Raw genomic sequence first — 20,988 nt, 5'->3', positions numbered from 1 at the left:
GAAGAATAAGAATTAAGAGAAAGCATAAGTTAAGTGAAGGGAGAAATTTATGATCAATTTCAAGAATGAATAGGGCACGATGATGGAGGTAACAAATTTTAATGTAAATTTGAATCTAGAAGAGTTGATTTGACTGACTATATTATTAAGTGGACGAGCATTGTATATATGAAGATATCACAATTCCTAAGAGGATAAAGATAATCAAAACCAAGCTACAAGGTAATGACAAACTTAGATAAAATGAGCCTCACTTTTTAGGATAGAATGATCTTTGTAAGCCACAACAGAATAATAAAAGCAGCTTTGGATGCGGGAAAAACGTTTGAATTGACTGGTCGGTTTAGTGGTATCCACGTCGAAAAGTAATTGAGACCAGAGAGGGACCCGTTCTCCTTGACCAATGGATTACTCTTTATCATTATTCTTGTGTCAGTTCACGCATTTCATGGAAAGAGGTTTTCATGTTATGGAGTGAGATTTCCAGAGTCCAAATCCAAAGGCATTCCTATTAAATCTTAGAGACTAGTGTTTTCTTTTACTTGTAATTTGTCTCTGCCACTCCGTGTCAATCCACCCATTTTCTTACAGTATAGGTTTTTCCCTTATAACATCAGCTTCAATCCAGCCTAGAGAGTATATCTTTATTCTCCTAGTATTGGTGCACCCACGGCTTAGAGAACTGTGTATTTCTTTAGATGTCTTAGGGTTTCACAGTAGCTTGTGGAAAACAATAGAGAAATTTTTTATATGTGATTATTCAGCTTGTCCGCTAAGTATCTCAACCAAAAATTTCTCTGACTGGCCATGGGTCCTTCTTGTAATTGTTGTTGGTGCTGGAAAAGAAAGCCCACAGAAAGGGCACCACCAAATCCTTCTGTAAATCCCTGCACATCCTCATCACAAGATCTACTCACTACTTCCAGAAACCCATCAGCAGATTCTCCTAATCAACTTCAGATTGTGATCTCCTCCACACAGCCATCATCCACAGCACCACAACCACCTTCTACTTCCAAAAAGCCACTACCCACGCTCCAAGAAGTTATCAGCAGTTTCCAAAAAATCGACATTGAAAGTCAGGGAGATGATTTTATCAAAGCCTTTGAAGATTTCTTAAGGACGGCCCAAAAGGTTAGTATAAGCTCGATCTTCTTTCAATTCAAAGGGTAAAATAATGATGAGAGGCCTTTCATAGTGTTCAATTCTTGTTATTGTTTGCAGCCTACAACAGATACTCCATCTACAAGTTCTCCTGATACAGACAAGCTCTCAAACTGGGCTTCCATTATCCAGAACGGAGGAGATTTTTTAAAATTTGTTAATGATCATACAGAGAAAATAAAAATCGACAGTAAGGTCAGTTGTCCACAACCCTGTGTGCTGTTTTTGGATTTGACATCAATTCTATAATCCATCATCAGAATGTTAAATTATACATTTTTATTTGCATCAACATTTCCTTTTGTGATCCATCGTCATGATATTAGATTATGTGTTTTTATTTGTATCAACATTTCTGAATTTTTATTATATGTTTTTATTTATATCAACATTTCAAATCACATTTTTGATACACACTAAAGTTAGTTACTTGCACATTGCATTTAATAAAATATATTTCTCTCGATACATTTTTCCCTGTTCTCTTACCCGTGCTTTACTTGGATTACAGGATAGCTCTTTTCAGTTGGGAGAAGCAACAAAAATTGTAGGAGATATACTTGAGCAAATTGGGCAGGTGCATTGGGCAGTTGCAGGGCTTTCCATGGTAGGCTATCTAGTCTCAAAATGTGTAAAAGTATCCGAAAACAGGAATGAATGTGTAGAGCTCTTGCAACAAATGATCAAGCTTGTATCTCATATTACAAAGTTAAAAATTCATATAAAAGAAGAAAAGGGGAAATTTGAAGAAGCTTTTCAATACATTTTAGAAGGATCTCTAAGTTGCGCATCCCAACTACAGTCGGGAAAATTTTTCAGGTTAGTCAGCACATCATTTCCTCTACGATGTTATGCTTTCTTTACTTAATTTTCTTTTGTTTCTCCATTTAATAAATACTTTTAATGTTGCAGCTTCTTGAAATCAAGTGTAAACTCTGAGAAATTGAGCGGTATTCGCACCAAGATAAGTGAGCTCTATATGGATCTGAATTTGACGGCTACAACAAAGGTTCTTGATGAAACATTACAGCAAAAGACGGTCACAAAAGAAATATTAAGGCAGAAGACGGTTAGAAAAGAAATATTACCACAAGTCTTTCCGGAGGGCACAGGTAACTCAAAAACAAGTTATTCGTTCTGTATAACATACAAAATTTTGTTAGATCTTTAGTTTTTTACACTTGCTCTCTTTAATTAATTCTTCAAGAAAGTGTGAATGAGCGAAAAAATTACCTTGAGAAACACTCCAAAACATCTTTATTTTATTACTGAGGAAAAAATAGGTTACTCTTTCCATTCTTCGAGACTGAGAGTTACATTTTTTATTGGATGACGTGTCCACCGTTTCTTACCTTATCTTCTTTATGTTTTGCAACTTTTATCAATTGAATAACAATTTGTATATTTTATTTTTGGTATTGGTATCATGATATTTTCTAAAGTAATTTTTAGGCATTATATGTTAGTTTGCTTTTTTTTTCTTAATCTTCTTTATGTTTTGCAACTTTTATCAATTGAATTACAACAATTTATATATTTTATTTTTGATATTCTGTCATGATATTCTCTACAGTAATTTTTAGGCATTACATGCTGGTTTTCTTTTTCCTTAAAATCTTATATGGTATTAGAGTTATAATGTTTTAGATTAGTATTTTTATATTACGTTTTGAGAGAATTAAGGTTATTTTTTTAATAGAACAAGAGTATTTTTAGTGATCTTTATTTTTTGTAAATAACACATGGTATGACATAGTTTGGTCTCATTTTAACATTACCTTGTCATTATATAAGGGCTCAAAACCTAGGAATATCATTCATTAGCTTAAATATAAACATTCTATCTAAAGCCTTCATCCTTTTTCCAAAATGCATACAAAGGTATATTTTTTTAACAATAGTATATGGCTTTAGGTTCTATAACATACCAAATTTCACAATTTTTAAGGTTTTACAATTGTTGAGGTAAGAAGTATGAAGTTTTATGAGGTTCTCAAAGGATACTAATTTGTGGTACCCTTGGTATACCAATACTTGGTGTACCCTCCACTACACAAATTTCATAGCATACATTGGATGAGTACTAAGAATTGGGTTCACTTTCTAACCAACATACCTACTTCATGATGGCTCTAATTTATTTCCTAGACACAATTTCATCATTTGTCACCTTTGTTTGTCTCTTGTCGTTCATTAACACATTATTATTCTTGTGACCTCTAGTGTTTACCCATTGGCTTTATCACTTAAGTACCATATCCTCAATGCACACACTTGCCATGAACATTCTTTTCCAATAATCAACCTACATGCCCACTCTACTATACCTTGACTATTGAATGTTAAACTATTATTTTCAATTATAGACTAATGGAACAATAAAGAGTACATATTTTAAGGCCCTACAAATTTTTCATATGGAAAACTAAGATGATTTTATTTCCTAGGGACAAATGATCTCTCATAATAAAAAAAACTAAGAAAGTTAAGCCTATTGTAGACATTGATAAAATTAATCAGTTTAATAATTAATATGAATTTCAGGGTTTCCTTATAATTAAGTCTCTTGATCTAATATTACTCTTTAAGAACTATATAAACACAAGCACATATGGAAAATAATTATGAAGTTTTTTAGATAAAGTGGTAAGATTAAAAGTAATTTTACTTTAGAACATATTAGGCAATTAATTAAGTCAAAGTAATGTTAATAACATTTAGGACTTTATCCACAATGCTTGGCTTGTTTTGTCAGTGGCACTCCCACTAGGCACCCAAACAAACCACTATGTCGAGGCTAAAGATGCTTGCATTGGGTTACACATGGTTATCAGAGAAGGGTTCAAAAAAGTTTGGCTTGAGAGTGATTCTCTAAATATCATTAGGTGTGTGAGTAAAACAAATGATCTCAATTAGACTATCAAGCATTTGATTCAAAAGTGCCACATTATGATTACCAAATAGGATGATTTAAAAATCTCCCACATTTATCCGGAAGGTAACATGCTAGCGGACCACCTGGCGAACATTGGTGTGGATTATGTGGACATACAGTGGTGGACGAAAAAGGAAAATTTCTTGATACAATTGTGTGAACTGATGAGAAAGGACGTCGAATGTATTAGCCATTCTTAGCGCATTAATGATGATAGACTGACAAATGAATAATAATTGTTCGTGGGATTTTAGTTCGAAATCCAACACTAGGGTTTCTAAAGTCTTCTTTTGTATCTAGTTTTTCATTACCTAGTTTGGGTTTGGTAACTTCATCCATTGTTGTACAGGCAATTTTCTCATGGGAGGCGACAAAAACATAATGGAGCCTACTTTCTACGAGAATTGGAAAAAAAAATAGAGAGCTATGGATAGAGATTATGGATGGAGGCCTTGTGTCATATCTCGAGAGGCTTCGAAATGACCCAAAAGTGACAGAGGATTTTGTGAACAGTTGGGAGAAAGGCATCCTCACGACTTTTGGAGTGGAGTTTAGAATTGATGAAACCTTCATTGTGAAGATATCTGGTTCGCATATGGAAGGCAAGAAGTTTTACAAAGAGAGGAAGACAACGGAAGAAGTCATTGCGGCATTCTTTGACAAAGAAAGCGAGAGAAAAAGGGTGCGAAAGATGAAGGACGTCGACTATAATAGGAAGGACCTGCAATCACTTTGGCTGGAGATGGTCGAAGTGATTATGAGGTACATTACTCTTGATGGACGCTATGCCAATATTTTCTCTTACCACTTTATGATATTAAACCATTTTAGGCACAACAAAAGAATTTCTCTGCCTTTCTATTTGTTATCTTCTCTTGAAAATAGCCTAGCGAATCATGCCGAAAATAGTGACAACCCTATTGTGCATAAGGCTCGGTTAATCATCCTCATCATGGAATATGCTAAGGATCATGGGGTTAAACCCTCCCCGACGGTTAAATCCCTCAACTCTCCGGCCAACACTGATGTACATTATGTGTCTGATATGGAGATGGACAAATAAGAGTTTGATAGGGCTATGAATTGGTTGGACCTCAATGTGTCAGATGATTTGGAATACCGTCCTTCTCAAGAGGAGGACCCCTAACAAAATATTACACCTGGCACTGGTAACAATAGAAGAAACAAACATCCTAGATGGGCTACCAATAAGTATAATATCTCTAACCCCAATTTACAGGGTTCTAGTCCACCGAATATGAAAAAGTCTAAAATTGGAAAAACCGGGGATACCAAGGGAAAGGAGAAGGAAATAAAGCTGGAAATCCTACTAACATTGAACATGGGGAACATGGGGATACCCAAAGAGGCTTTGATTTTGGTATTCTCCTTAACAGCTATGTCAAATGCCAGGAGAACTGCTTTCTTTGAGTTAGTAAGGAGTTTAAAATTGATTTTACCTTTGTGGTTATGCTGATATATCCTTTCTCAACATTGCATATGGGTCTTCTTTTAGAATTTTGAGCCATGAGGAGAAAAGTAACATGCTGCAAGATAAATTATGTTCTCCTTTACCTCTATTTTTACCCATATATACTACTTATTTGAGTCTTCCTTTTCTACTTGTATGATTTTTCTCCAAGAGTCTCTTACTAAAATTGTTACCACTCCATATCCCTTGTTGCTTTCAGTTAACTCATTCCAAACTGACATCTTTGTGTAACCCTCAAAATTTGAATTTTGCAACCCTCATATTCATGTGTTTCAAGGAGGATAATTGTGTCCATCCCCTCAGCTATAGGCCCTAAACCAGGCCCCCTTCTGTTTTGAGACAACTTATTCTTAGGCTTTATAGTGTAAGGCATATATACAAAATAGGTGAATTTAATTCAAATTTTATGATAATCAAACTAAACAATTAAACAAAATAATAGAAAATTTTTATTACATGTAAAATAAAAAATGGCAAAATCAAAGCTTAGGTTATGCCAAGTTAACTATACGGCTAGTGATACCCTTTCCCTATACAAAATAAAATAATAATAAAAACAACTTGGATGTGGGAAAAACGTTTGAATTGATTGGTCGGTTAGTGGAATCCACGATGAAAAGTAATTGAAATGAGATACATACCCCACCTTCTTGACCAATGGATTATTCTTTACCATTATTCTTGTGTTAATTCACGCATTTCAAGGAAAGAGGTTTTCTTCTCTCATTTCTAAATCTATATCACTCTCAGCCAGCAAAGATATGTTACTTTACTCTTACAGAAAAATAAACATGTGGAATGAGATTTCTAGAGTCCATATCCAGAGGCATTCTTATTAATCTTAGAGATTTGTGTTTGGTTTTACATGTAATTTGTCCCCGCCACTCTGTGTCGATGTACCCATTTTCTTATAGAATAGCTTTTTCCTTATAGGATCAGCTTCAATCCAGCCTAGCGAGTATATCTTTATACTCCTAGTATTGGTGCACCCATGGCTTAGAGAATTGTGTATTTCTTTAGATGTCATAGGGTTTCACAGTAGCAAGGAACTTGTGGAAAACGATAGAGGAATTTTTAATATGTGATTATTCAGCTTGTGCGCTAAGTATGTCAACTAAGTAATGCTAGGTAATTAATTAAGTCAAAGTAATGTTAATAACACTTAGGACTATTCTTTGAAGGGTGGGCTCTGATTTTTGGTTTCTGGGTGGCTGTTCTTTGCTTGGTGATATAACTATGTAATTTTATGTTGTTCTCGGTTCAGGGTCATCCCCGTGCTTATATAATAATAAAACATTTAGGACTTTATCTCCTAAGTCTAGTTAATTTTACTTGAGAACATATTAGGCTTGTTGTTTCTTGTGCCCTTTGGTGCTTTGGGGCTCCATTCCTTCTCTTCTCTCACTCTCTAGTGGAGTAGCATCACTTGGGTTTGGCTCCTGAAAGTGGCTTGTGTGCTTCTTTGGGCTCCTTTGTTTAGTACTGGTCCTATCGAGGTGGGATTTTGTGTTGATTCAAGTGACTTTCTTTGGTGTTGTTGGTCTCTGGAGTGGGGTAGCTTTGTCTCTTCTTTCGTGAGACTTTCTTTTGGCATTCCTTACTTATCTGGAAAGGGTTCTGGGAGGGATGCTTTCTTCACTTGTTCTAGAGTCCCTATGGAGGTGGGCCATGAAGGTTCTTGGATCTTCATTGACCATTTTTCTAATAGAGGTTTATGGGGGTTGAGTGGTTTCACTCTCGAGAATTATGACATTTTTTTCTATAGAAGTTTTCTTTGGGTTGTGGTGCATGGATTGTGGAAAGGTGTTGAGGGCTAGTTACCCTGTGGGTGTTTAACCAAAGAGCACCCTATTTCTTATGAATTTTCTTTTATGCTAGATTCCTTCTGTTGTTGGGGGATCCTATTATTTTTTAGGTTCTCTATCGTTGAACCCCGCTCCCCTTGTCAAGTGATTTTTCCCTTGGGTTTGTTCCCCTTGAGGCCTCCTATTCAGTGCTAGAGTTGGGATTCATTTGTCTCTATTTTTGTTCTTGTTGGGATTCTTCTCTTGTATTTCTATTAATAACTAACCTATTGAGGTGGCCTTCTATGGGTTGTTTGCAAGTTTTTCTTTCAGTCAAAAGTTTAGGGATACCTATCAAAACCCTATGATATTGTTACTATGAACAATGTTGTTCGTAATGGCTCTTTAGGTGAAAAGTTTTAGGATGCCTTTCAAAACTTGATGTTTGTTGTCCTCTCCATTGATCGCATTGTTCTAGTGTAAGGGGTTTCCATTGGTAGATGGTTCAAGGTTCTCCTAAATACCTCTGTTGTGATTAGGTAGTTTTTATTGATAGGGATCTCTCTCCTACTAGTTGATGCTCCAGTCAAAAGTATCCTTTTCAAAAATGAGCTGACTTTTTTGTTTTTTGCGTTTTCGATGATCTCATTGCTTGTGAATTCCCCTTGTGCACCTGTATGGCTGTTATGTACCAATAATAGGCCTATCCCATCTTTTATCTAATCAAAACATTTAGGACTTATCACAAAATTGAAGTATGTAAGAATATAAATAAAAGCTTGCAACATTTGGAAGAAGTAATATCAATTAATTTTAAGTGTAATTTCAAAAATTTAAATTTGATTATTCAATATTTATTTCTATACATTATGTTACTATGTTTGTCATAAAATAAAGATTCACAATTCTTTATTCCGATGACTTTGCCAAGGCATTCACTAGAGATTAGGATAAATTAATCTATATGGGCACGTTAAAGTTATCAAAACATCATGATTGTGTTGGGAACTAAAATATTAAAGACCAAAAGGATACATGTATCAAGGAAAAGAATAATAGTAATAGTATGAACAAGAGAAAACCCCTAATTGTTAGTGTAGCACATTCTTAGGATATTACTTCTTCTAGAGTATTCATACTTTGCATGGATTACTCCTATTTGAAGATAATTTTAATAGAAGATAAAATTTATAGTAGAAGATCCTGCTAGGAGATAAGCTTGTTTAGGTGTGACTTCTTGAGATTGCATACCACTATTCTAGGTGACAGTTGCTCTTCTTTTCTACATAAAATATACAACTTATTATAAGATTAATTTATTTGACCATTGCCTTCATATTTTCTTCTATGTATTGCATACTTTCATTTTCTAACTATTGAAGGCGAATTTGATTGTTCATATTTTGTGGCTTGACCAAGCATTGTCATTCTTCAAAAAGATCTAAATTCTTACATGGTTTCAAAGTGATGTTATGGCTTGAAATATTGGTATAGTAAAATTGCATGTAGTTTATATGAAAAGATGTATTTTGTTTACACAAGACCAAGATTTATCTGTTTTGTCTTTCTATGTTTGATCTTTGCAAAATAATGTGTAGTAGAGAGCTAAGCAGATTAAAAGCACATTTAGGGGGTTTTGGATCATTATATCCATATAATGAATTTTTTGATTGAATACACTATGTAAAGGGTTTCAATTTTTCATCTGGCATGTAAAGTCATTTATATGCATGTGAGGCCATAAAAATTTCTTATAGGTTGCAAGGCTTAGACTTGCATGTGATGATATTTTTATTTAAACTTGTAATCTCTATCTTTATGCATGTTTGAGATCTTAGGAGTAATTAAAACTATGATCTACTTTTAAATCTATGATTTGCATACCAGTAGTCAATTCACCTCATAGTTTGCAGTTCAGCTAACAAAGACCATGATTTGAGGGTATTTGTTTGCATCCAATCTGTGCAAACCTATTTTTGCATGTGATTTTGGTATGGTTTTTGTTTTCATGCTTAAAATCATTAGGTAAATCAAATCTTATTAGAGTAAAAGGGAAATCACTAATTCCTTAACTAATTAAGTAAATCCTAAACATAAATAAATAAAATAGATGCAAAATGAATAATTAAAAAACTCCCTATTTTGAATCATGTCTTCCATTGTTCTTCTCCAATATTGTGTTGTAGGTGGCTCTCAGATATTGCACTCGGATTTCTGCATATATTAGACACAATTAATTCAAAGATCTTGATTGATTGAAATGGAGAAATGATGTTTCTTTTATAGATTTTTGGGACAAATTGGGTGAGAAATGGAACTCAAGTGCTAATTGACAGTTAAACTGATTTGATTGTTATGTTAACTCCTTTGATTGATCTGTTAAGTGGATAGATTGGAGAGATAACTCAATTGATTATATTGATAACTAGATATATTAGCTAGTTAACTGAATTGACTAGGGAGAAGACTGAATTGATTGACGTTAGAAAAAGGTAATTGAGAGTTAAAAGTGGAGATTGGAGAGTTAACTAAATTAACTGGTTAGTTAACTGATTTGACCAATCAGTCATGATTTTCAACATGTGATGTATGACTTTTGAATTGAAATTTTGATTTTCAAATGATGAAATTCAAATGCACATTAACTTGAAATGTGATGAAATTGAAATTTGGTGTAACGTGAATTTGGAAAGATGAAATTAGATGAAATTAATTGAAATCCAAATTTCGGGATTTGGAGAATGAATGAATTAATTAAATAATTTAAACAAAATTATTTAATCATTAGAAATGAAATTTAATTAAATCATAAAGATTATTCAATTAAGGAATTTAAATCGTAATTAATTAAATGATTGATATTTAATTAATAATTGAGAAAGGGTTGAAAGATTAATTAATGAAGAGATGGAAATTGAAAAAATTAGAAGATGGATGATGATGATTAAAATTAATTTAGAAGAATATTATTAGTTTAATTAAATAATTAAATAATTATTTAATTAATAAGTTGAATAATTAGTATGATATTAGTGAGACATTTTTTAGGTGTCTACATTTTCCCCTCTTTGAAACAATGTCGAGACAACATTGTTTCAAAGAAAATTAAAAAATTTCCCGCTTCAATATGCCCTGACAACGCTTAGGGTATAATGCTCCCTCAAGAGATTGTTTGTGCATTAAAGACATGAATGATCTCTCTCTCTCTCAAGAAGAAGAATGTTAGATGAAAGAAGACATGAAAGATTAGAGAGAATAGATGTGAGGATATGTTAGATGAGAGATTGATTAAGAGAAAGAATCACCAAAACTAAGAAAAATGAAATGAAAATGAAAATGATTGATGATGATAGATACACGAACTTGTGTGCCTTTATTCATAGTGCAATATATATTCATCATTGAGCCTTATTATGTAATAATGGAGTTTAGCACACTATGGTATAAGGAACCAAGATGTAAACATATCTCATTGCAGAAACAAACACATTGTAGACAAGGAATGAACCCTCTATTCTGGGTATAATGCTAGGGGTTGAGGTATGTGCAGTAGTCACAAGCATAGTTATCCATCACGGGATACTTGCCAAATGAATGTACCAATCACAAACGCTCATGGCACCATTATCCCAGAACTTCATTGGTCCACACCACAAACAACAAACAAAGAAAATGATCATGCCCATCCCAACTCTCTAGTCACTTGTGGACATCCTTGAGTAGCATAGAAACATGACTATCACCAAATGATAAAAGATACAGACTAATTAGGACCAAATTCAGCAACCACACTAATTTGTGCCTTTTCTTTAATTGTTTGATGTGATGGTTGATAATGATTGATCTCAGAAAATGTGGACCCCGTTTAAGACTAACATGTCTGGTTTCGAGTGTATTCTTCTTCTGTTTAAAACAAGATAATGATCACTTGATATGACTGATAAGACAATTTGATCAGCTTGATTGCATATTTCGATAAGATAGTTTTATCCTTTGTGAACTTCGTGTGAAGTGTTTGCTTGATATTTTCTAGGGTGTTTGATTCTTGCGACACCTTTTATTGCAAGTTTTTCAGATTGTTTTTGGATTTTTAGTTCTTTTCCAAGAGCTTTTTCGATGTTTTTGGGGTTTTTCAATATCATATTCAAATGTTTTTTATTGCTTTTGGTATTTTTTCGATGTTTTTTAATTGATTTATTTAGAATCGTATTTGATTCTTTTGGTATTTATTCATGACATTTTCTATTTTTTAGGGATTTTTTTAGGACTTTATCTAATTTTTAGGATTTTTTCAAGACTTTATCTGATTTTTAGGTTTTTTGTTTGTTGATTTTGTTGAAAGATTTTTATTTTTTTTTTAAAAAAGGGGATATGTATGAAGATAGGATATGGATAGGAGAAGCAAGATCATAAACAATGATGGATGATGAAATTAATGGATATGATAAGGGATATGGACTAGAGGGTATGGATAAGGTGAAGCAAGATCATAGACAGTGATGGATGATAGAAGCAAGGAATAGATAGGATAAGGGATATGGACTAGAGGATATTGATAAGGTGAAGTAGAGAGGATGCCTAATTCTTATGAATATCCCTATCTTATTTCAAGATCAAAGATAGAAAAACAAGATGGATGTAGATAGGGTAATGGACATTGGAAGAAGGGTAATGGGAGATGTGATAGGAATGATGGAGTGGATGAAACTTTCCCTCAAGTGTAGAGGTCTCCATTTAAAAAATGGTGATGTGTGAAATCATTAGAACATATAGCACCACCTAAATAAGTGTTCTTGAACATTTCAAAGATAGAGACCAAACCCACACTTAGAACCTCTGGAAAATTCAACCGAACGTATCTAGTGACTAGGAATCATACTCAAAAGGGAAGAAGAATCCCAAACTGGATCAAGGTACTTAGTCTTTGATTACCCATGTATGTGCAACTAGGTTGATTGCAACTCACATGATCAGTGTAATCTTTAGATTCCAACGTGACTAGCTGCGTGAGTTATCCTGACTTCAAAAGTATCTTGAATAGAGCCTCACTGCCAGTAAGCGTTTACAGCTTCTATGAGGTTATCATTGTAATCTCACAAATATTTCTCCATTTCCAGCCAGGATTCCATAGCCCTGATGGAGTTACTCACATGTTCCCATAGCCAAGCATTTTGACATTGCATTAAATTGCTTTTCTTGATATTTCTTTTCTTGCTCATGCTTTTGTTTTGATCTTTTGATATTGCTTTTGTTCTTGTCATTTATTATTTTGTGCATTGGCTCATAATCAATGAACATCACATTGGTTAGATAATTACAATGGCATTGAATTAGGATTTTAGATTTTTCACTAGCCACATCTTCACCTAAGAAAACACAATGACTTAGGGCAATTGATTAAGTATGTGAGATATGGTAATAAGAAGATGTTGATATCAAGATACAATAAGTGATTCTATTTACAGATCGAGTATGCATCCCAACCAAAAGATAATATTAAAGAGGAACAACCTTAGATTCTGAAGTGTTTCATGAATAGATATCTAGGAAATGGACTGAACATAAGATTGAGCATAGACGAGTGATCATGTGACAAAATGACACAAATGCTTATTTTAAAGATGAAGGATTTATGCAATTGATTGAACAAGAGGAATGGAATGATGGAAAAGAGATGTTGGATAATAGATAGAATGTTTGAATATTTGTTCAAGGAAAGATGGAAATGTCTTCAAGATGAATGTTGGTACACAACTTGAGAGGTGGTGAAGTGATGGAGGAAAATTGATTTTTGGGACATAAGGACCCAAAATGGATGAAGGAAATGATGGAAAAATAGATTTGGAAAGTGGGAGATGCGTAGATGGATGATTGAGGGAATATTTTGGAATAAAAAGCTTGGATGCTAATTTTGATTTTTCTTTGGGATGCCATTCTTTTATGGGAATCCACATTGATTTTAATTTTTCGTTTCTTTCGGATTCTTTGGAACACATTACTTCTATGATTGACTTAGGAACCCACATACTTTTTGATTTTTCTTTTTGCTTGATGGGCCTCTATGGCCTTTTGGATATCACTTTATTCTTTTGGATTAAATTTTTCTTTAGTTTGACATGTCTTTTAGATTGGACATGTTTATTTCTGGATGCATGTGGATTTTTGGACTTATAGATTTCATTCTTGACATCCAAATTTGTTCTAAAGGGAATGGGATTCATGGTTGATTAAGAATGATTTGGAGGTCTTTTGGATGGGTTGGTGTAGGTAGATGGTTGGAAGCTACTCAAAAATATGTTCCTTTGTTGATCTTGATTAATGATAAGATAATTGAATTGTGAGCTAGGGATAATATGAATAATGGATGAAGGGACATAGGGTCCTAATATGGATGGAAGGGAGGAAGACTTATATTTTGGAATAAAAGGACCCAGAATGGATTTGGAGGATAGCAAATGTGTGTGCTTGGATTTAGAAGAAGGGATACTTTGATCTTGACTTGGAACATGATCATCGAAGTTTGTGCTTCGCTCTTGATTTTGAATTGTATCATTGGAGGAGATGGAAGGGATATCATGATCTTTCTTAGGAGGTGGATGTTGGATGGGACTTGAAAGGACACTTTGCTCTTGAGATAAAAGGGTATCATTATAAATGGAATAGAAAAGAATGAGGGGATCATCATAAGATTCCTGATAGGTGGGATCTTGATAAAAAATCGGGTAGGATGGAAGGGTTTGTTCTTGATCTTGATTTATTTAAGGAATCGTTTCTTCTGACTTTGGAATATCCTCTTGACATGGAGAAGGAGTTTGGATATGCATGGGAGATTCTTGGAAGGTTTCAACACTTTGGCTGATGAGAAAGGATTTTGAATGAAACTCTCTCAAGTAGGTTTTCTTGGAAATGGAACATATGGTGGCATTGGATCTTGAATTTTTGAAGCATGGAAGGGACTACCATGATGAATTGGATTAGATTGGATTTGTACTATGGAGAGCCCTTGGGAGATTGTGTTATTGAATAGAGATGGTGTGGGTTGCTGTTGTGTGACTTCAAGGAATGATGAAATGGTGGAAGATATGGAGGCTACTTGAGGGTCACCTTCTTCATAAAAGAACAAGCCCTTGCTAGACACTAGTATATGATTATGATCTTTCTTGGAAAACGTGACTTGGGAAGTTCCTGTAAGAATATTTACTATTGTATTCTTCTTTGGATGATCATATGAATTGTTTTGAGGCTTTGACATGGTTGGGTTTTGATTTTGGGTTTGGTTGAATGGGTTTTTATTTTGGTTCAAAGGGGTTTGAATATTGGGTTGATGTGATGGATAGGATGGTATAGTCTCATAAGAAAAGTAAGGTTGACATGACTCTAATGTTGGTTGAACTGAAGTAGGAAGGATTTTGTTGGAGAATGAAGGTTGGCATGTTTGAATGGTCTCACAAGAGAAGGAAGGATGACATGCTAATTATTACCTTTTGATTAGAGGTATTGTGGTTGTTACTTCCCTCATTATTTTTTCTAATCAATCCCTATGGTTGTTAGGACTAGTCATGTCTTGGGATGATGCATAGATTTTAACTCTACTAGTTTGAATGTCTATTATTTTGTTGTTAAAAATTCTTAATTCCTTGAATTAAAATTTCTACCACTATTGAAATTTCTCCCCTTTGACATCGAGGACAAAGGGAACACTAATAAAAACAATAACTTATCTCTCCCTTTGAAATCAAGGACAACGAATACAAACTTGAAAAATCTATACACCACTATAGACGATAACCTTTTATTCTCTCTTTCCCTTTCGGGGATAACACAAATAGCTACAATACTCCCCTTCATAGGTATATCATTCTTCTATAACCACTTTCTTTCAATTAAAAAACCTCAACCTTAACTGCTCTCCCTCAAAGCAACGACTGCATCAATCCAAGAAGCAAGAGAGGATCTCTAAAAAAAACCCTGGATAGATGCACCACTACTTGCACTTCTTTTGTCATCTGCATCTCTTTCTTCTCCTATCTATTATTTCTTCTTGAATCTTCCTAGAGTCTCTTTTTCAACTTAGTCTTTAGTAACTTTCTTCTTACCCTTATTGGATTCCATATCTGAATAGGTTTTGAACCACAATCTCAACCAATATCCTCATTACTCTTCTTCTTTTGACTCAGGTGCACAATCAATATTTACTTTTTTACTTGGTCTAGCACAACTATTTTTGGGAACGCCCATATCTTGGTCACCTCTTCTGCGATTTTGATTGCTTCTTCATGATGAGGAGGTATAGAGGGAAGTTGGTCTTCTTTTGAGGTTAGTGGGCTTTTGCTCTCAATGTACTTCCCAAATCAATCCCTAGGCACAAATGGGATTCTTCTAAACCTTTCTCCTATCTCCTCCTCTCTGTTCAACACTGCTTGCACCCTATTGTATTGGACATCACTCCTCCTTACCTTCCAAGCTAAGGCATTCAAGTCCGAAATGAGGTCCTCTTGAGTGTCACCAAAAATGAACAAGTTTGGTTGTCCAACTGGCTGAATCTCCTCTCTTCCAGGAATGGGCAACTGTTGGAGAACCATGGTTTACCAAATCTTGTTTGCACCTTTAAGGAATTCAATCATATTAAAGTGTTGATTGAGCATCTGGTCAGGTCTGCAAGGTATGATGACTTTCCTTCACTTTCCAAGAATGAAAATTCCCAAGTTGGATACAAGGAGCGTTGAAATACTCAAGGCAACTTCTAGGTTCAAAGGGTCATCTTGAACAAATGACTTAGTGCAATGCTGTGGAGCATGTAGTAGGGTGTCTTAGGTCTCAACTCACCAATTTTGATGGTTTGAAACAATCATTTACTTCTCCTTCCTTACCGATTTCATGAAATTGACAAAATTGCTCCAAAAAGGCTACTAGAATTAGCCCTAGTTTTTAATGAAATTTGTTCACCTTGCTCAATTTTTTAAACTTCATGACAAACCCTTGGAGATGTGGTCTATTGATGATGGAGACTCAAGGATTTTTGCTATGGCAAGTACTGTACAGACTGTTTGAGGGCTGCCCCACAAAATAGGCACTTTTCAAGGGTTTTTAAGAGTTTTGGTGAGGGTTTGCAAATTAAAGGTTTCCTCCTTGAAGCTAGACCCAAGTTAAATGTTCACACCTTGCTTTAACATATGCCAAACACTTCCAAAGATTCAAAACTTATCTTAGACTATTGTCATTATATCAAACAAGCGTCATACTACTGCCCTTACACAGAAATAACAGTCTAGATGACTGGGACAACAACTTTTCAAGGTTTTACATGCATTTCCAACATTGGTTAAGCAAATACAATGAAGGTTTAACAAATATAGAAGCAACAATGGCTTGTTAGAAGTTGTAACACCCTGCAATACAATTAGGAAAGGTTTTCTTATGACTGTTTGCTCATACACCCGCCTTTACTGCTTTTTGACAGTCTTAAAACTGATTGCAACCTTCTTTCTTGTTTAATTCACTTCCTCACTCTGTCCCTGGTCTGCAAAAAAGGGGTTAAAAGAATGATAGAATAATGCATTTATCCTCTTCAAAAATCTTGTAAATTTGGACACTTAAAAGATGCCCCAAGGCATGGCAGCATTATGAGACTATGACAGAAAATACACCTTTCTAGGATCCTTATTTAGGTCCTTTACAACCAAAGTGTGTATCTTGCCTTCTTAACATTGAAGACATTTACAAATACATTCCATGATGCATAAACAAAAGAATCCATAATTCCATGTTGTCCTTGAGGGAGGTTGGCACTGAGGTTTTAACAGTGGAACAGTGACACTGTCTTTCAGTCTGTTTACACCTTTTTTTCTTGCATCCAACCAAGTCATGAGAGAGAAAAGGATGGTAAAGTGCAATAATAACTCTTGCCAACTTAAGTCTACTTCAAAATTTCAAAGTACAGTGCTATGAATAGCAAAGTACCATTCACACAACATTAAGAATACCCAAGCCAAGTTGATCACTTCACATACTTGCCATGGGTTTACAAACACTTGTTCATTGCTAGAAAAGGAAAATGGATGTATGGTACAGTATGTACAGATCCAACAAATTCCCTCAAAGCCATGAATGAAGAGACTTTGAAGAAATTAGTTGGACCATGAATGGTCTTCCACTGGAACCACAAAACAATTCCTTTCTCAAGAGCACTTCAAACAAAACTTGTTCCAAACCCCAAGAAACGATCAGAGATCACTACTCAAACATCAAAGGAGATCACATCAATCAAAAACAGGTTCAGTACGGACTCATGGAGCCATGGTACGGACTGTACTCTAAAAAGTGCAGAAAACTAGTTAAAACTCACAAAAAACAAGAGCAAAACAAGTATTTTTCTTAATTTTCCAAAATGAACAACCCATACAATGATTGGAACATGGTTTTTATACATGTGACAACTTATTGAAGCCCTTGTATGGGCAGGTATAGGCTGGAACTAACCAAAACCACCAAAAACCACTTTTTTGACAACTTTTGACAACTTTTGACAACTTTTTGTTGCTCAAAAATTGCATTTTGACTTCCGGTGACTTGGCACTCAAACCAATGACTCAACATCATTTAGAAACACTAAATAAACACGCTCCAATTCCTTTCAAGGCTTTACAACATCAAAAAATTCAAAAATGCTCATTTGGACCCAAAATTGACAATTTTTAGCCTACCGAGCAAAAAACCAAAAAAATCTTGGAAACTCACAAAATGAGTTCCAAACCTTATTACACCACAAAACAAACCTATTAAACCTACTAGAAGCATAAAATAAACACACATGCTTAATTTGCAATAAAATGTTATACCTGCTAGGATTTGAGCATTCAGGTGCTCAGGTGCTCCTGCACCACTTCATCTATTGCTTAATCAATTTTTCATAGGCTTTTATATCCTCACCTATGATGAGGTTGAATCTTTCCTTAGATCTAGAACCTATATTGAGGGAACAAACTATCTATATCCTTTTTATCTAGAATACATCTTTCACAAACTATATAAGCTTTAAGCCAAAGTTGCTATATTATTTTACCAAAATTCACAAAAACGCTATAGATCACCATGAACATTCAAAATTCTCTGAAAAAAGTCTCCATTAATTATCCCCGTTAGGCAAAGTCTTTTGTCTAGTTACTGAAAGAGGAATCAATAGAGTCAGAGGGTGTGGTCTCATCCACAAAATCAATTTCATCTTTCTCATCTGATTTCCTTACCCAAATCTTATACATCTTCTCCTTTTCTTCATTGACGTCAATTTTTTTACCAAATCAAAGTCTTCACATCCTTCACTTTCAAGAACTTGGCAATATGTCCAAATTTATTGAAATTATAGCATGTTGGACCTTGTTTGGACCATTTCTATTTCTTCTCACACTTTTGTTCCTTTTGATAATACTTCTGCACTCAATAATCTTATGCCCAAAGTCATTACAAGTATAACAATATCCATCGAAAGACAAAACATTCCTACCACTCATATTCCACACCATTCTACTCCTACACTCATTGGCCTTATGAACAACCTTATTGAAAGCATAAAGTTGTCTAATAAATAATTGAGATCTATTTTTACTTATACACTCACTTTCTCTATGTCCAAATTTAATTTATGAAAGGCAATTACCATTGAAAAATCGAAAATACCTAATTTGAGCAGGAGGAGCAGGAGACCTCCTGAAAGGCTTCTTATTTTGGACCTAAGGGAAATAATTTTGATTAGAGATCTTTACTGCATCCTTGACCTTTTATTTTCCTTTACCATCTTCATTTATCTTGTTCATGAATACCCACTTGTCTTCTACCACACTCTTGTCTATCGAACTAAGTATTGGGTCCAATGTCCAACTTTCCTTTGTCTAATTCAGCTCCTCTTCCACAATATTTTCTCGAATTTTATCTTCTAGAGCATCCTTCTCTTCTATATCAATAGGGGAAACCTTAGTCTTAGGTACAACCTCAATCTAATTTCATTATTCACACATCTTACTTACACTCAAAAGATTTTGTCTTAGACCTTTAACATAATAAACATCACCAGTTTTATGCTTACCACCAATAGAAATACTTAATTTACCACAAATAAGTGCAACTTCCTCACCTCCAAACTTAGTTGATTTACCATCATGCTTCTCGAGGTCAATGAACTTGCATATATCACCAGTCATATGATTTGAGCATTCAGAGTCAATTATCCACACATTATGCTCTACTTTTGCATGCAATGCAGTCTTCACACTCATTGGTTTTTAACTATTTCACATTTCAGATTGTCAGATCCTTTTTTATTCTTCTTCTTCTCTATAGCTAAAAATAATGAATCTTCATTTGAGTCATCACCAACTTCATATTCACATGAATAAGTTTCCATTGAACAAAAATTCTTCTCAGACATTTATTTGTCATCTATTCTCTTATTTCTATCATTCCTTTTATAACTACTCTTTTCCTTGTTGTCATCATCATATTTCTTATTATAATCTTATCTATAAGCCACATCTAGAATCATAATGGCCAATCCTTCCACAATTGAAACATTTAAAGGGTAACATACCTCTGTATTTTCCAAATCCTTCTTTAGTTTTTTCATAAAGTTTTATTCTTTCTCATCCATAACATTGCTTGCTTCTAGTTCATCTTCAATCTTCTCAGTAACTTTGAATGATTCTTTTTTCTTCATTTTTTTATATCATCTAGCTCAACAATATCAAAGTCAGAGAGTGAGCCATACACCTGATCTAAAGTGTAAGTGTCCATATCATGACTTTCTTTTCAATAGCATTCTTCTTAGGTTTGTAGCATTTAGGTAGTGTTGACTTAAATTTTCTTACAATATCACTTTATTCTAACATTTCACCAATACCTCTTAGTGCACTCACACTCTCGTTCACTCAATGTCGATATATCTTAATATTCTCATCATCACACATCCTCATATTTTCAAACTTTTGATTTAGATTTGTCAAATTAGCTTTCTTTGTCTTAAAATCACCTTCATAAATACTACTCAACTTCTCTCAAATTGCTTTAACAGACTTCAACCCAACAACTTTAGCAAATATCAAATCACCTAAATAGTTGATAAACGCAATCTTAGCCTTCACACTATTCTCATGTGCCTTAAACTCATTTGGAGTATGAGGACCATTTGCGAGAGTAGTATATCTAGTTTGAATAATTTAACATATTCCAGTCAGTAGAGATTCCAAATGAGATTCCCTTCTTTCCTTCCAATAAGAGTAACTTGTGCAATCAAACTTTAGTGCTTTGTAATTTACTTCTTGCACCATATCAACTCTTCCTTAAGTAGTTTAGCTTCTCTAAGAGGAACCAAGATCTATACCAATTTTTGAACACATGGGACTAAGAGGGGGGTGGATCGGTTTGGACATCAAAACACTATACTTCTGATCTATTAAACTTGAAACCACATTTAACTTATTATTATAATTAAAAAGCATGAAAGTACAAAGAACATGCACATGCACATGAACACCAAATTTACTTTGCAAACCCTAAACAGGGAGAAAACACAATGAGAATCATGACTTAATATAAATAATTGATTAATTTTTTTAGGCTCAAGA

General features: G+C 34.2%; 1 protein-coding gene across 1 annotated transcript in view; it reads left to right on the top strand.

The window, feature by feature from the left end:
• Positions 1-433: 433 nt before the first annotated feature.
• LOC131064952 (disease resistance protein RUN1-like) overlaps positions 434-20,988 on the top strand; it is a 29,267-nt gene continuing 8,712 nt past the window's right edge. Inside the window, exons 1-4 of the mRNA XM_059221966.1 lie at positions 434-1,134; positions 1,225-1,359; positions 1,676-1,983; positions 2,077-2,276. Of these exons, the coding sequence (XP_059077949.1) occupies positions 808-1,134; positions 1,225-1,359; positions 1,676-1,983; positions 2,077-2,276 (970 nt within the window). The 5' untranslated portion in view covers positions 434-807. The remainder of the gene's footprint in view (positions 1,135-1,224; positions 1,360-1,675; positions 1,984-2,076; positions 2,277-20,988) is intronic.

This window comes from Cryptomeria japonica, chromosome 6 (assembly GCF_030272615.1).
Source record: "Cryptomeria japonica chromosome 6, Sugi_1.0, whole genome shotgun sequence".
NCBI lineage: Eukaryota > Viridiplantae > Streptophyta > Pinopsida > Cupressales > Cupressaceae > Cryptomeria > Cryptomeria japonica.
The sequence above is the reverse complement of the archived record's forward strand: the minus strand, read 5'-3'. Positions and strand labels throughout refer to the sequence as shown.